We start from the raw sequence: 17,926 nt of genomic DNA on the forward strand, positions 1-17,926 counted from the left end.
TTTGTAAATTAAGAGGTGCCGGTGCTCAAAGCCCTTCTCTTAAACACAAGGCTGCTGTAATTAAATCTGGAAGCATTGAATCCTGAAGCCATCTCGTGCCTCTTCAATCCATTTACGACCACCCCTGCCCCTTCAGCTCATCCTGCAACTTTCTACTTTCTCCCTTTATGACGCCTTTTAGTTTTTCCTTCTTCCGTCTTTCAGATATGTGTCTTTTGCTCGCAGAAAATGCTTCAGGCATAAGAATAAGCCCCGGCCCTCACAAATAAGTGCAGGTGCTCAGCACCGGAAACAACAAGCACAAATTAAGCACCGGCCATAGACCAAGAAAAGTCTCGCCAATATGTTGTAGTGTTGGAGCAACCTGTCCAGTGTTTGAAGTATCCACAATTGGTGTGATGTTGGCCCTACGCCATTGTGCAGTGTCAGCCATTTTCGACGGCACCTCTCTGTGGTTAGGAACCTGGTGGTGGTGTAATGTGTTGAGGTAGTGTTAGCATGGCCAAACAAAGTGGAAAATATAGGTCCGCTAATGTATCTAGTGTTATCTAGTAGACTTTAGTATTTCGTTGTCCCTAGAGATAGTAACTTTCACAAGTGATTTAGAGCTTGGGGGACAGTGTATTTCGCCCATAAAACTGACCGTTCACATTCTCTATTTGAAGTTGGATGAACCCTCATGTTTCTGCTAGAGCAGTGGTTCCCAACCTTTTGACTCATGAGGACCCCCAATGAATCACTACTGGAAGCCATGGACCGCCAACCACTTTCTACAATTCAAATTTCAAACATTAAAATAGTAATTTACAAAAAATACACAAACAAGTTCAAACCAAACAAATACTCAAATTACTAAGGATATAAATATTTTATGTTGACAAAATATGCAAAAATTGAAAAACCTTAATGGGAAGGTTGGTGCTGCATCTCAGCAACTAACTTTTCAGTGTTTGATTTTATTTAGGAAAACTGAATCCTCAGGTCAGATTCTACATTTGCCAAGCGATTTTTGTTTTTATTTTTAAGGTACATAACATCTGAGAAAGATTTATCATATAATATCTGGTAGGGAAAGGAAGTAAAACCATAAGGGCCTCTCATCTCTCCATAGCCTCTCTGTCAAATGTATTTCATTTATTTTATAGCACCTCTCATACCAGCGTAGGGTGTCGGAGCACTTTACAGGGGACTACAAGGTAGGTGTAGGATTCACATGCCATCTGTACTGGTAGGCGTTTTCTAAGAGTGCTTGGTTTGGAGAAGCACAAACTCAGGATTCAGAATATAACACAGTGGCTAGCGTTGACTTTAATAATAATGTATTCCTATGCAAGCAAACCTTTTTTTATCAGCTTAAGGATAATGAAACACTGTGGAAAAACATAACTTTCTAATTTGTTCCATGGAGTTCTTTGTTGGTAGTTCATAGCTCACTGTGCTCGATTACGATTGTAACTTATGAATTGCACAGTAACAAAAGAATCTCTGTGACAAAAGCAGTAACCCACTGTGCTATGCACATAAAATACTTTTCTTTTGCATGACAAACATTATTTGCAGCAGGTATATTAACCATGTAGGCTACCTTAGCTGAGCCAAAACTGTCACTAGACAAACCTTCCATCTCTCTCCTGCAGGGTCAATAATCACTAGAGTTATCTTGATGCATTTGTTGGAAAGCTTACAAGATACTTTGCAGTGCTTTTAACGCTGCTGCACAAATGAACTAACCAATATAAAAACACACATGTTTCTGTAGAGACCCCAGCTAGAGAAGTGCCTTCCTGCCGGCCAAGGCCTGCAAACCCCCAGAGAATGTGTCACGGAGCTAGGGTTCCGCGGGCCCCAGGTGGGGAACCTCTGTGCTAGAGGAGAACCCACTGGCTCCGCCTGTGGAATCCTCATACTCGTAGCCAGACAGACATCCAGCGTCACTGTTAATGTCTAGGACCATCCATCATATTTAGGGCGGATGCTCTGATGTTCTTTTTTTCAGCTGGCGGTCCCAAACAAAAAAAAAGATAATTCCCACACCCTTCTATCAGGATTTCAGGATCATTTCTTAAAAAAAAAAATACTGCTTTTTGAAGTTTGTTTTTGAAAAACAAAAAAGTTTGTTGAGCAGACACATGAAACATCGAGGGCGCTTACCAAAGTTACTGTGCCTTGAGAGGATTCAACGTGGTCCCTTTCCCCATATATCCCATTGTTGTTCGGTATGTTGGCGTCAGGATTGGGCATCATCGGCTGCTCCCCCCTGTGAAGGTGGAAATCATTGCGTTCAATTTACGGTGTACAGTTAAGTTTCCTTATCTCTCTTTCGACTTCCATGTGCAGTAACGAGATCTCTCATTCAAATAATTTATTTCAGTACTTCTGGCATTCACTTGATGACTCTCAACCCTCCCACCACCTTCCACTTCATTGCTATTTGGCATTACTGGTGAGTGGAAGGAGGCCTAGTAACCAGGCTTTCAGTGTTCTCATCACTTGTCTTTCTGTGACTCTGACACACTATCTCTTCCTAAGATGGCTGTAGACTTGGCCAACTCCATACCATGTGGTAAAAAATTGGCATCTTTTTCCATGAACCTGTGGCATCTCACCTGAGCCGGGGTCGAACTTGTTGATTTTATGTTAAATTGTATCAGCTTGTAGGCAGTGTTCCTCAAAGTTTGGTGAGGTAATCAACAGTCGGCCCCAATCAACATCTTTTTATTAAATACTATGACCTGCGAAATGCAAATTAGCAGAAGTTTATCAATTGGCCAAAATAAATAGTAAAGCTTAAAATTACATAAATACATCTTTGGTTACTTCACACAGGTTGCAAGCATCGAAAAATGGGTCAACAGTAGGGGCCTGTAGATTACCCTACACGTTAACACTTAACTTGTAGGGTTTTCACGTAGCACAGAGAATAGGGTCATGGCTCTTTCAGAATGCTTTGCCTATTAAAATGTTTTATATGTTTTTATAATTGGAGAAACCCCTTTATACAGCACCTTTCATGAATGGTAACATCCAAGTAACTACAAATAAAGTCAGCAAATAGTTCTATTTAGTGGCCATAGTGGTATTAACGGTATCGGCCCCGGTGAGAGGTGGAATGTTAATCACACCGCAAGGTAATGATTTAAAAGTAATATTACAGTACCCCAGCAAAGATGTAATAAATGCAAGCCTGCATGTAGTTGTATTGGTTATGTCAAGTTCCTTTTCATGAAAACCTAATCTGCTTCTCTTCCCAGATTTGGAACAGATTACCTCATTTGAGAGCCGTTGTTCAGTATAAAGGTGCACTGACAGAGAAACATCCCAATTTGTATACGGTAAGTAAAGAAGAAGTGGCATGCTATTTGTATACAGTAAGTAAAGAAGCACCGCCATGCTATTTGTATCCGGTAAGTAAAAAAGCACCACCATATTATTTGTATACGGTAAGTAAAGAAGCACCACCATGCTATTTGTATACAGTAAGTAAAAAAGCACCGCCATGCTATTTGTATACGGTAAGAAGCACCGCCATGCTATTTGTATCCGGTAAGTAAAGAAGCACCGCCATGCTATTTGTATCCGGTAAGTAAAGAAGCACAGTAAGTAAAGAAGCACCGCCATGCTATTTGTATACAGTAAGTAAAGAAGCACCGCCATGCTATTTGTATCCGATAAGTAAAAAAGTAAGTAAAGAAGCACCGCCATGCTATTTGTATACAGTAAGTAAAGAAGCACCGCCATGCTATTTGTATCCGATAAGTAAAAAAGCACCGCCATACTATTTGTATGCGGTAAGTAAAGAAGCACCGCCATGCTATTTGTATACGGTAAGTAAAGAAGCACCGCCATGCTATGAATTCAGTCTTGGTGTGGGGCTGCTTTGAGGGATTCTGGAAGATGAGCAGAGTGGTGCTGAGCGATCACTTAAGATATGTCAATCAGGGCCAGACCGGGGAGCCAAAAGCAGCCCTGGCAAAAATGCTAAACCAGCCCACTCACTTTGTCTCCGTGTGCAGTTTCTCCCCTTTCCATCCATCCAGTCTCTCTATCTCCTCTGCTGTCTCTCTTCTCCCTTTGATTGTTTTATCTCTACACCCTCCCTACCTTTTTTTCTCTCTGTCTTGAGACCTGAGCAAGTGACACAGGCACCAGGAGAAGCCTTGGGCTTTCAAAACCAGTCTCCAGCTTGCCGGTGAAATGCCAGGTGGAATAAAAGGCCAGTCTGGCTCTGCTGTCAGCTGCAGATCTCCTCTAGTAGCTGCTGAATTAGGGAACGCCTACGAATTTCCCAAGACATGAAAATGTCCCTGGATAATCTGAGTTTGTGATATTGCAGATGCATTGGATTAGGGTATGCGGTGCTTAAACTTCAGAGCCTGCTTCCCAATGCCAAGTTTGCTAAATATCAAGGATGTCTAGTCTTGGATCCACCACTTGCTTCTTCTTTTTGCATCTGACTTGGTCACTGTTCTCCTATCTTTTTTCCTTCATCGTTATCAATTTTCTGCATTTCACTCTTTTGCTTTGGCTCAAAATCTGATGATGATAAATTAATCACAGTTCCCAACAAGTAATGGTAAAGTAAAGAGAACTTGGCTTAGCCAAAAGGTGTGGCCTTGGCAAGCTGGTGTATTTTTTTTATTGTAAGACACCCACAAAATTTTAAAGAAGAGAAAAAAAGAAATCATTCCACCACATAACCATATCATGTCCCAGTAAAATATCATTCTTATTGTCACAAAGAAAAGGTACAGTGGGATTTGAATTACTATGACAAGAAGACATAGTTTAAATGCCTTGAGGCTTCATGCGCTCTCTAAGATTTTACTTATTTACTTACAAAGAGGAATTAAAAGTACATAAATGACTTAAAAGGGAAAAAGTGCTGAAAAAATAGAGTGTTGGCTCACCTAACTTAGGGCCATTGTGCACATCTTTTTAGGAGGATTTGTACAGGTGATCAGGAAAACATCCATCATAGTCTAAGAGAAACAATAGCTAAAATGGCTGATTTACTGCCTTTGCTGTATGCTGTGGAATATGCTGCGGAAGATCCAAGGGAAATGTGTACATGTGTATTTACACACTGACACACACACAGACACACACATGCACACATATAGGTAGATACATAATTTATACATGGATATTGTAAAAGGTTTGTTGTGGGAGCTGCCAGGCCCTCGACAATATATAAAAATTGTCTCAAAACAAAAATAGTGTTGGTCTCAAAAAGTACACATTGCCATAGCATTCCCTAGCACTGAAGTGACCTACTTTGGATGCATGTGTGCTTCTTGTGAAAGAGTAGAATATGGTTATTCAGAAGAAGGTTAGCCAGTATATATATATATATATATATATATATATAGAGAGAGAGAGAGAGAGAGAGAGAGAGAGAGAGAGAGAGAGAGAGAGAGAGAGAGAATGAAAGAGAGGGAAAGAGAGACAGATAGATAGATAGAGAGAGAGAGAGATAGATAGACAGATAGATAGATAGATAGATAGATAGATAGATAGATAGATAGATAGATAGATAGATAGATTGATAGATGGATGGATGGATAGATAGATAGATAGATAGATAGATAGATAGATAGATAGATAGATAGATAGATAGATAGATAGATAGATAGATAGATAGATAGATAGATAGATAGATATGGAGCTGCAGTGCCTGTGTAATTATGGTAAGACCAGAGTTTCCATTGAAAATGAGCCATGTTTTATTTTCTTAATAACTTTGATACTGCAGGTAACTTTCAAAAACAAAAGTACGTTTATATGGTGTTTCTCAGCAGATCTGTTAGGCTAGGGCCAAAAAAATGGGAGGTCCCCCAGATTTCTCATTTTACCTTCCATGAAATCTTTTCTTGATACAGAAAAAAAACCTGAACAGAATTACACTGAACTTGGCATGTAATTAGAATATCACTCAAAGAAGTGCCTTTAGTTAGTTTGGTTCTGCAGGTCTGAAAAAAATAGCAGTTAAAAAGTGTTCTGGTCCATGAACAAAGAGGTTAAATTCTAGAGATATCTGGAGCATTAATCAGAGAAGGTCAACAAATTTGGATTCTCATACCTCCTGCAAGCCCAAAAATTTAAAAAACTTTCAATACTGATTGAATCTAGAAGCTTTGTTTATCGACAATCATTTCGGTTCTGTAAAAATCGAAAGCCAGCCTCTCAGTCCTGAAGCTTGTTGGCTGGCTGGCCACACAAACAAAAATCTGTTGATGCCGCCATGCAGTAATCTCTTATTCCATTCTTGAGTCCTAAAAAATAGATTAAAAAGAGCCAAAGGGGGTTTAAGGGTAGCATCCCCGATCCCCTGGCAGAGGTGAGATGGTCCCAAAACCAACCCCCAAAACCCAGAATTTATGTACATCCAAAGGCAGCTTTGAAACCACTGGCAAACATTCAATAAGAAGGCTTATCCAAATGAAAAATCTATAGATTAGACAGACAGACAGGTAGGTAGGTAGATGGATGGATAGATAGATAGATAGATAGATAGATAGATAGATAGATAGATAGATAGATAGATAGATAGATAGATAGATAGATAGATAGATAGATATGCACAATAGAAACAAAGAATAGTGAGAAACTTTGTGTTTTGAAACACGTTTTCGGTATCAAATTATTAAAATGACTTGAAAAGAAGAATTTGCATGTCAATCTGCAAACCTAAACAGCCAGCCTGGCAGAAAGAAGTTGTGCACACACATTTGTATATGTCATGTTTATCAGGAACCAGTGACTGTGTGAAAACCATGTCCTCTGCACTGCGGTAATCAGATCAGAATACTGAGAGATATGTGCGACCACATTTCAATTGACGTTTAGGAGGACACACACACACACATACTCACACACACACACACGTGTGCGCGGTTACCATTTCATACTGCCGGTGTCTAGCAAAGGGAACATTCAGGTCACAAATCAGAGAATCTTGTTGAAAGAACTGTTGTGATTTGATTTTATTAACCTGTTATTACAGTGTGGTGTGATCAGATTTGAGGCAAAGAACCAGCTCCCACACATAGAGATGTACCTGCATTAGCAGAAATTTGGACAATACTTCTTGTTGGACAACCTAAATGTGTAACACACTTTTGAATCTCTTGGGTTTCTTTACCACTTTCTTCCAATACTTCCAACTCTTGAGAACCACTTTTGCAAACTGCATCACATACTAAGATGTGATCTCACAATAACTGATGCCACATCTATACATATTTTAGATTTAGTGATTGTGCAGGTAAATGTACATTTCATCCTGGCACACTTCTAGATCTGTTATTTAATTTGATTAAACAGACCACTGTGAGACCTTGTGGACTGGTTATTAACAGGAGCTATTCTTCTTTAAGTGAAATGGCCAGAGCTTCCTATGTGATTTGTACAGTTTACCATCTCTTTTGTTGATTTGTGTGGACTAAATTGTTCCATCGTCTCAGTGTGATAAGGTATATTACCTTATTTTTAGAATTTCATGCCTTTGTAGGTTTTTTGCTGTAGCCACCGTTGAACTCCACAAGCAACTCCCATTAACTTTAGATGTTTTTCAGGGAGTTTTTTATTGTTCTACCGCTCTCTTTCTAAGTGTGAAGGAGGTTCCGAGACAAATGCTAGCTGGCCCCATGCCTTGTTTGCAACTGAGCATAGGGTGCCAATGTCAGGCGAATAATCCTTCCACTCCAGGGCAAAGTAGGAGTTCAGCTTTGTAAATCTTAGTAGATCTGGAGTAACCTATTCCTTCTGACTTCTCGGCAAGCCCGGGTTAGTTATTTTTTCTTTTGCTGTGTTGTTAACATTAGCACTGGCACACAGCTAAAGCTGTATCTAGCTATACCTAAAAATTTACGTAGTGGGTGGCAATACTGTTTAAATGGATCACTATTGCTACATGCAGTATTATCAATAAAACGTTCGAGTGACCCTGTCCTAAACACATTCATTGATTGACTGATTGCATGGCTTACACATACCTTGAGAGGTCTCTTGTAGCGGGAAAGAAGTTTGAGAAAGAAGGAATGCCTAATTGGTGGGCATGCGTAGAAGCTGCATATGGAAAGAGTATAATTTACAGGTCATATTATGCCAACAAGTGACAACATTCTAATGATGCTGTGGCTCCCAGCATCAGCTCTGTAACACTAGACTGCACGGTCATCATTCATAACTAGTGGTGCTCAGGATGTATAACTCTTGATATAATTAACAGCTGCAATCCAACAAGAGACACTCCATCTGTAGAATTTAACACACCTGATTTCTTGCAGGTAAATCTGCATGGCCACTTTGGTCCAGTACTTCTTCGTCACACATTTCTGTTGCCTGGCTTTAATTGACTTCGTACTGAACCTTCAAGTTACAAGACATGTTTGCATGTTATCTAGATGTTCCTTATCTCACTCAGGATGACTAGAATTTCCTTTCCCTATTTTTTAGTGGAAAGAGTTTATGGATTTGGGGAGTGCCATCCCTGATGCAAAACTGGAAGAGATCGTCAGGTCCCAGAAGCCGAATGAATGCTGCGTGTTAATATACACCTCAGGAACCACCGGGGAGCCCAAAGGAGTGATGCTCAGCCATGACAATGTATGTTCAATGCACACTTTTAGTTTGAAATGGTTAATGAAGGCATCTACCTGGGGGAGATGCTGGACTGAATTAAATTGATACAGAGACATAGTCATTGAACTACTGTGCATCAGGGTGTAATGTGACATCAATGAAGGGCCATCTAGCTTGCATGTGCTCTGCTTGTTGCTATACTCAACTGATTACATTTATAGACCTATACAGTGTATGTAATGGAGTTGGCTATATGGGAACATGGGTCTCTGCCATAGTGATCCTAGCATACAGGCAAAAGAAGGCAAAACAACCACCAGAAACACTAGACAATGGAATAAGGCCACTGCTTCTTAGGACTGTACAACACCTGACAAGCACCCACCTTCCCTTGACTCTCCATCCCTGAATCCACAAAGAGGTATGAGAAGCAGAACAATTCATTCAGGAGTGGAAACTTTCTCGGCCTTTCCTCTCGCTTCCTCCCACTTATCTTGAAGCTACTATCTCCTCAAAGTAGCCTTACCTGAACCCTTATAACATGACATTGACATTGATATATATATAAATAAAATTAAAGACGGGAAAAGACCATATATATATATATATATATATATATATATATATATATATATATATATATATATGTATATATATATATATATATATATATATATATATATATATATATATATATATATATATATATATACATATATACATACAAAACACACACCTGGGGGTTGACCAGAATTATAATTTGTCCAGTTCTAGTGCAAGCATCAAAGAGTTGTTGTTGCCTACTGGTGTACTTTCTTATCATCCACTATAAAAGTAATACAATCTCCATCTCACAAAAAATACGTTTTTTTCGGACTCGTTTATTACAGAGAGACCACTTATATCATAATGATTGTGTAGCGTGTGACCCAAGGGTGAAGGACTTCAAAAGCCCAGGGAGAAAGTATGTCACAATAGCTATGGTGCCCTCTGTTAGCCACATTCTAAAATGTACGCCATATTTCTCCTACAGATCACCTGGACAGCAGCTCATGCCAGCAGAGCTGGAAATATGATGCCAGCAGAAGTTCAGCAGGAGACTATAGTCAGTTACCTCCCTCTGAGCCACATCGCTGCTCAGATGTACGACCTCTGGACCGGAATTAAATGGGGAGAATTGGTTTACTTCGCAGATCCAGATGCACTGAAGGTATGGCGGTACAAGTGTGCCTAGGTGTGTGTGGGGTTGTGTAGTCGCTGAAATACACATAATAAGAGTTGATGAAAGAATTTAGGTTACTCGTTGAGGGAGTTTAATGCCCTACTGAACCAGCAACCACAATCCTTGTCAGGGTGAAACCACAAACAACTCCCAAATTAACCTTTGCTCAGCCCTCCGGTAGTTTGGCACAGAGCAGTTAGGCTTAACTTGGAGGCAATGTGTAAAGTATTTATGCAGCACTTCAAACAATAATAAAGTGGAAACACAACACAAAAAACATCCCATTCCAAATTAGAAAAATAAAGTAGAGTGAATTTTAATAAATAAAACAAGTCTAAAATAACAAAAATCCAATCAATAGAGCTGGAGATATTCTGTTTTAAATAAATAAGTGAAAATAGTGCCAAACAGCACAAAGTGCCAACTGTGGACATAAGGTTGTGCTAGACGGGACAAAGTTACAAGTTTAGGCTGCAGGTGATGGAGCGCTGGCTTGCTACAGGGACCCAATTAGGCCCACTGATTAACAGTACCTTAAATCCTGATTGCGAATAGTTGTAGTGCTCCGTGTCATGGATACACTGCGCAGCCAAGGCAGTGCGAAGTCCAGGCCACAGATGCACCAGTCAGCGCCAGTTACGAGGGGCTGCAAAGTTGCAATGTGAGATCCTGCCTCATGGTCAAGGATATTGTTAATGAAGGAGCTTGCGATACAAGGTCCTGCATTGAGGAAGCGTCACACAATGGCAGTTCCAATGAGGCTGCAGGCTGCAAGGACAATTGCAGAGTCCCTGCACCAGGAAAGTCCACTTCCAGGGGTCCAGAACTGGGATGGCACCACTTGGTAGAGTTTGACGCACAGATGGCAGAGTCCAGGTGCTGGCTTCAAGGTTGTTGGAGTTTTCTGTCCCTGAAGCTCTAGTCGGGAGGCCGGCGAGCTAGCCCTTGGAGTCACTCTACCGATCCTGGGCTCAACTGATGCAGGGCCAGTCCTTTTCACCCAGGCAAGGGGCAGTAGGACAGCAGTCTTTCAGAGCAGCAGTCCAGCAGAGTGGTAGCCCTTTCAGAAGCACAACATTCCTTCTTCCTGCGGGGTCCACAGATCCAAAGTGTACTAAAGAGTTGGAGTCTGAGGTCCAACATTTATACTTGGTGCCCACTTTGAATTGGAGGAAGTCTACAGAGGTTTCCAATCCCTGAGGTGTCAGGCACCTTCTTCCTCCCTGTCCTGGCCCCAGCCTGTCTAGGTTCACATTAGACCCATGTCAAGCCCTTTGTAGGAGTGCTCAGGTAGAGCCTATGTGAAGTGCAAGTGTGGTAGGTGACAGCTTCTCCCCCTCGTTAACTCTGTGTGGCCCATCCTGCCAACACCTATCTTCCCTTTGTCTCATGGTCTGGGAGCAATACACAAAGATCATCTGCCAGCTGCACCTAGTCATGTAACCCAGGATCAGGCTGCAGATACCAAATGGATAGGGCAAGAAAATGCCATCTTTTTAAAAGAGTCATTTTCAGAAATGTAATTAAAATCTAATTTTACCATTAAGGAGGGCTTTTAATTAACATTTTGTAGGCACTAAACTCAAAGGGGGTGATTCTGACCGTGGCGGACGGCGGTCGCCGCCCGCCAAGCGGTTCCCGCCGAAAGACCGCGGCAGTCATTCTGGCTTTCCCACTGGGCCGGCGGGCGACCGCCGAAAGTCCGCCCGCCAGCCCAGCGGGAAACACCCTTCCCACGAGGACGCCGGCTCAGAATGGAGCCGGCGGAGTGGAAGGTGCGACGGGTGCAGTTGCACCCGTCGCGAATTTCAGTGCCTGCAAAGCAGACACTGAAATTCTTCGTGGGGCCCTCTTACGGGGGCCCCTGCAGTGCCCATGCCATTGGCATGGGCACTGCAGGGGCCCCCAGGGGCCCCGCGGCACCCCCTACCGCCATCCTGTTCCTGGCGGGAGAACCGCCAGGAACCGGATGGCGGTAGGGGGTGTCAGAATCCCCATGGCGGCGGAGCGCGCTCCGCCGCCATGGAGGATTCTCAAGGGCAGCGGGAAGTCGGCGGTACACCGCCGACTTTCCGTTTCTGGCCGCGGCTGAACCGCCGCGGTCAGAATGCCCAGCGGTGCACCGCCAGCCTGTTGGCGGTGCTACCGCCGACCTCCGCCATGGCGGTAATTACCGCCAGGGTCAGAATGACCCCCAAAGTGTCTTCCTGCTTTTAATTGGAAAGTTACAGTTTATTAAATGTAATAAGGCACTTCCAATTTATCCTACGGGAGAGGTATGCTTTGCAGTAGTAAAAAACGAGTTTAGGAGTTTTTAATTACCAGGAAATGTAAAACTTAAAATTCCTACCTTTTAAATACACTGCACCCTGCCCTCTGGGCTATTCAGCGCCTGTCCTAGGGGTGACTTATATGTATTAAAAAGGAAGATTTGGACCTGGCAAGATGTTTATTTTTTCAAGTCGAAATATCAGTTTAAAACTGCACCTACAGTCTGCAAAGGCAGGCTTGTGACATGTTTAAAGGGTTACTTAAGTGGATGGCACAACAGTGCTACAGACCCATTAGTAGCATTTAATTTACATGCCCTGGCTACAGGCAGTGCCACTTTACTAGGGACTTACAAGTAAATTAAATGTGCCAATTGGGTGTATGCCGACTCTATCATGTTTTAAGGAAAGAGCACAAGCACTTTAGCTCTGGTTAGCAGTGCTAACGTGTGCAGAGTACTAAAGCAAGCAAAACATAGTCAGCAAAAACAGAAAGCAGTAAGGCAAAAACTGGGGAAAACCACCCCCAGGATGTCAGGTCCAACATGATGTTTTCTGTCTAGTGCAGCCATTTCACAAAGCACCTACCATTTTGGCCCATTTCACAAAACACCTACCATTTTGGAACTTCTCGTTTTCACATTTATTTAGTAAAAGTCCCAACATGTATAGGGATGTTGGCTGAAAAGCCAGGATTGACCTGAAGACAACGTAATTTTTTTTAGAATTAAATAAAACCATTAAACACAAAGAGTTTATGCATTTGAAACAAAGAATTCACATGTGCCAAGCATATATCGGGTTACTGAACTTAAAAAGGATGTTCTGATTGTGGGCAAGAAAACCTTGTGCTATCCACGCAATGAACCCCTCCCCGGGCTCCCTTGGTTGTCTAGTTTCCAAAAATCTGTGGTTCCCAGGTTTACATAGTTGGCGCCACAGAGCAGCCCCAAATGCCTACCCCTATTACTCATCTCTCAATATAGAGATTTAGGGACTTTTGTGTCCTTTTCTCTTGGGCCGCCCATACAACTGGGGTACCGTTCTTATTGAAGAGACATGTGGGAACTCAAGGTGGTAGGAAATCTGTGGCTTCACACAGATTCCATGTCTTTTCCTCACACAAATGTGATGAAAATGTATGTTTCCTACCAACTGTTGATGTTTGCAAGGACTTCTGGGTAATATTACCTTGTGAGAGCCACACAAATAATGCACCCCTGGACTCCCCTGGTTGTCTAGTTTTTTTAAATGTGCAAATTAGCCTAGGTGCCAGCTGAGCTAGGGCCCAAAATCCATAGCTACCCATAATGAGAAAACAAATTCCTAGTAAGAGGCATCTTACTGTCACAGGTATAAATCTGGTTCTAATTTTTTTAAGTGAATCCAATACTTACACTGGGTGGTTTTAGCACCTCCAGAAACAATGGCTTTAAAGCACAAATATTTATTAAAGTATCTGAATATTAAAACCAAAACTTCTGAAGGTGAGCCATAACGCCATATCAAGGCCTCCTTCTCCCTGAATATTACCAAATGCCTGCCAAGTGAACCCTTACTAATGGCTCCCATGTCAGCCACGTGGGGCTCAGGATGACATGTCTTACATGCATCTTTAGCAAACTCACTGTGAAAAATCCATATCCTTCCAATTTGTAGATGCAAGTTGGGGGTGTCTGAACATGCCTCTGAGACGTCATTTCTCAAACTGAGTGAGCATATCTACCTTTGAAACTAAGGCAAACATGCAGAGGAAAACTGACAAAGTTCCCTAAAGAGAATGTCATAAACTATGAAGAACTGTAGTTTTAGACACAAAGGGGAGACCGTGAGAACGTACTATATGTTTCATCCACCATTATGTGCAGTGCTGTGACTGTAATGCACTTATTATACAACAAACTGAAAATCTACTAATTTCTGACAGAGGATTAGCAGGGCAAGCAGATCAAGCATTTACCCATACGTGCCATAGTAATTTGGTATCGGGGCTAGTGCAGCGCCAATAGGTTTGAATACGTAGGTGAAGATGAAGTCATGGCATGTGTATCTATATTACCTTTAATATCTGCCTTCTACTTATGACCTATACCTGTAAAAGCACACCTACTGTAAGATTTTATGACCCGTTCATCTCTCGATCCTCATCAGAGTCCTGACTAATCCTGAATAATTGCCAAGTGAACCTATACTAATGCCTTCCGTCCCTAGCTACTTAAAGCTAAAAAAAGTGACTTTTATGCACCATCAGTGCACTTACTGTGCTAAATCCATCTCCTTCCAGTTTGTGGATGCAAGTTGAGGGTGTCTGAGTATGCCTTCCAATGCCTCATTCGTTGAACTGAATGAACATATCTACTGTTAAAACTAAGGCAAACTTGCTGGGGAAACTGCCTTAGTCCCCTAAAGTAATAAACCAAACAAATGTTCACCAATACTACTTTTGCTTTGGAAGTGGGAAAACTCAATTACTAACTTGTATCATACCCAAAAAAGGTACAGGACACAATATCTTGTATCTTATACTAAAGATGTGAAAACAATCATCATACAAGATATTGGCTCTCATCACTACTCGACGGACGAGGTAAGTGGATCATCGGACACGGGAGGGTGCGTGTATGAGCGTGTGAGTGCGTGTGTGAATGTTGTGAATGCGGGGGGAGGAAGGTGTTTTGTGGGTGCATGTCTGCGTGTGTGGGTGATTGTGGACCGGGTGAGGTGGGGTGAGTGATTGTGGACGGGGTGAGGGGTTGAGTGTTTGTGGATGGGGTGGGGGTGTGTGTGAGTGTTTGTGGATGGGGGTGAGTGCCTGAGTGTGTGTGTGCGGGTGTGATCGATTGAGTGCGTGAGTGAGATTGAGTGGATGGAAGGGGTGAGTGCATGTGTATGTAAGTGGACGGGGTTGGGGGTGCATGTTTGTGTGAGTGAGAGGGGGTGCGTGCTTGTGTGAGGGGTAAGGGAGGCGTGAATGTATGTATGCGTTGGGGAGGGAGGGGAGAGTAAATGCGTGCATGTATGAGGTGTTTGTCAGTGTGAATGGGTGTGTATGTCACGTTTGTGTGGGTGAGTGGGGGGGTGTTTTTGTGTAGAAGTGCGTGAGTGCATGTGTGCAGGTATGTGGACGTGTGTGCGATGTATCCTGGCGACAGGAATGCTTATGACCGGGAAAATTCTGTTGGTCTACCGCCTCATGATACCACTAGCGGTATCACGCCATCTGCCGTGCTGGAGGTGCTCACCTCCACCCCGGCGGAACACTGTAATGTGGAGGGACCGGTGGAGGCTAGGCGGGTTGGTTTCGGCTAAACCGCCAAATTCCTAATTTGGCGGTTCACCGTCGGCAATGACACCACCACATCAGCCCTGGCAGTCTTCGGACCGCCAGGGTCGTAATGAGGACCATTGTGTCCTTTACCCTTTTTCAATAACATTGGGTATAATACAAGGTACTAATTGAGTTTGCATGCTTTCAAAGCAAGTAGATATGTTGGTGAAAAAGTACCACTGGACATTTGTTTGACTTATTGCACTTATTACACTTCATCTGGTTCTTGTGGGCAATCAGGGTGGTCCTTGTGTAGTATACATAGATTTCCCAGTACTTCACTTCAATCAGAGGCAGTATATCTTTCAATAAGAGTTTAATGAAACAACTGCATCTTAGATAATAAAGCATGTACTGCAATAACCAGGACGATGAAGCATGACAGGATTAAAATTGTGACAAGCAGAGTAAAGCATAAAAATAACACTACCATATTGTCACTAGAATCATTAAAATAATTCCTACCTAGGCTATGGTAGAGCACAGCATGCTAAGCTCTAGTTCCTCCCTTCAGGTTCCCCTGGGAAGACATCATCCCTCATACCTGAGCAAGAGGCCTGTAGTCTACAGAAGCAGCTGTAGTGAAGCGTTCAGCAATTAGCATACAGCAGTGGTCATCTGGCTGGAGTCTCCCTCTTACATGTATAGGACAGAGGAGCACTGCACTGCCCCTGCGTTCCCGCCATCCTGTTTCTGGCGGGGTAAACCGCTAGAAACAGGCTGGCGGGAAGGGGGTCGGAATCCCCATGGCAGCGCTGCAAGCAGCGCCGCCAAGGAGGATTCTCCGGGCCAGGGGAAATCCGGCGGGAAACCGCCGGATCCCCTTTTCTAACTGCGGCTTTACCGCCGCGGTCAGAATGGCCCTGGAAGCACCGCCAGCCTGTTGGCGGTGCTTTCGTGTCCCTCCACCCTGGAGGTCCATGACCGCCAGGGTTGGAATGAGGGCCTATGTGTCCTATCCCTCTCAGCGCGGTCAACGAGGTCCGAAAATACAGCAGCCAGGGAGTCGTCTCACTATCGCCCAGTGCCTCACACCCAGCCATACCCCGCTCCCCTCAGAGTGTTACCGGCTCCTACACATGGAAAAGATGCAGAGCCCTGAGGCATGGGCTACAGGCTGTAAGAGGTAGGCCCATGGAGAGGAACTGCTCCGGGGGATCCCAAATGTAGTCAAAGCTTCTTCTGGATTTGTCCATTTTATCTGTTAAATGTTCCATGGCGAGGCCGTGCCACAGTCTACTATACCACAATGCTATTGGAGGTGGGTCCGTTTTTTTCCAGAATGACGCTAATGCCGTCTTCGCAGCCCCCAATGCTAGCCACATAATGGAGCGGTCTCCAAGAGTTTAATGTTGCAGTTCGGGGCGCGCAGGCCCTGCAAAATATGTACCGGAGATGTCGGTATGGGGTAGCCCAGAATCTCTTTTAGATGTGACAAGATTTCCTCCCAGCAAGGGCGGATAGCAACACAGCTGTCGGATACCTGGGGATATCTTTTTCAAAGTTTTTCTGGGTAGAGGTACCAATTGTATAGTATCTTATAGTGTGCTTCTCTAGCCCCCATTGAACGGTTGTATTTAGCTATAGCGTGAAACAGTTGGTGCCTCCACCGTAAAGACCCTCCTCCACCGTAAAGCCGAGCACCTGCTCCAAAAAATGGAATATGCCGTGGGGCATACGGCCATTGCCGCGAAGTCAGTAGTTTGTGCAGTGTAGACATACTACACCTCGCCACCCCTCCCTGCTGGACAAACTTCTCAATGGGAAGAAGATCCCTGGTGGCTGCGATTCGCTTGTGAGGCTGAGTAACCCAATGTATTAATTGAGTGTAATGGAAGTGTTCAGATTGGGGTAGCTGAAAGCACCTACAACAGTTTTCAAACGTACGTATATGTTCCCCATGATACAAATCTTCGATCGGCAGACATCCTCCCTCCCTCCATCTATCAAATGGTCCTGGGGTCACTCCAGGAAGGAAGGGCATATTATAATGAATGGGGGTATGCGGTGAGGGAAAAGTTGTAATCTCATCTAATCTCATAGGCTCTTGTCACTGTGTCCAACACCTTAAGGGTGGTAGCGGTAGGGGTACTGAGGTATGCATTCTTTGGTTGTTCCCCTTTGGGTTTCCACAGTACGTCCTATAATGTCCGTCCCGTTATTGCCCTGTCCATGTGTAGCCACAACTCGTCCGACTCTCGGACTGACCACTCAGCGATGATACGGAGTTGGGCCGCTCTATAAAACATGAGGAGATCTGGGAGAGCCAAACCGCCCCTGTCTCTGGAGCACATAAGCAATTTATTGGAAAGCCTAGCTCTAGTACCTTGTCATATGAACCGGGTGATCATTCTACGGGTCTCTATAAAAAAGTCTTTAGGAATGTCGATATAAGATATAGGAATCGTGGGAGTACCGTCATCTTGATGGTGTTGATATGACCCAGCCAAGTAAGCCAAAGCCACAACCATCTTTTAAAGTCTGCTCGCCGGGTCCTAAGGAGGGGCGGAAAGTTGGCTCTAA

At 43.4% G+C, this 17,926-nt stretch overlaps 1 protein-coding gene across 3 annotated transcripts in view; it reads left to right on the top strand.

Moving 5' to 3' along the window:
- Positions 1-17,926, top strand: part of ACSBG1 (acyl-CoA synthetase bubblegum family member 1) — a 450,391-nt gene that overhangs the window by 299,497 nt on the left and 132,968 nt on the right. For all 3 annotated transcript variants that reach the window (XM_069222050.1, XM_069222049.1, XM_069222051.1), the window contains exons 6-8: positions 3,252-3,332; positions 8,458-8,607; positions 9,617-9,793. In XM_069222050.1, coding sequence (XP_069078151.1) covers positions 3,252-3,332; positions 8,458-8,607; positions 9,617-9,793 — 408 coding nt within the window. The remainder of the gene's footprint in view (positions 1-3,251; positions 3,333-8,457; positions 8,608-9,616; positions 9,794-17,926) is intronic.

The sequence above is a fragment of the Pleurodeles waltl genome, chromosome 3_1 (assembly GCF_031143425.1).
Source record: "Pleurodeles waltl isolate 20211129_DDA chromosome 3_1, aPleWal1.hap1.20221129, whole genome shotgun sequence".
Taxonomy (NCBI): domain Eukaryota; kingdom Metazoa; phylum Chordata; class Amphibia; order Caudata; family Salamandridae; genus Pleurodeles; species Pleurodeles waltl.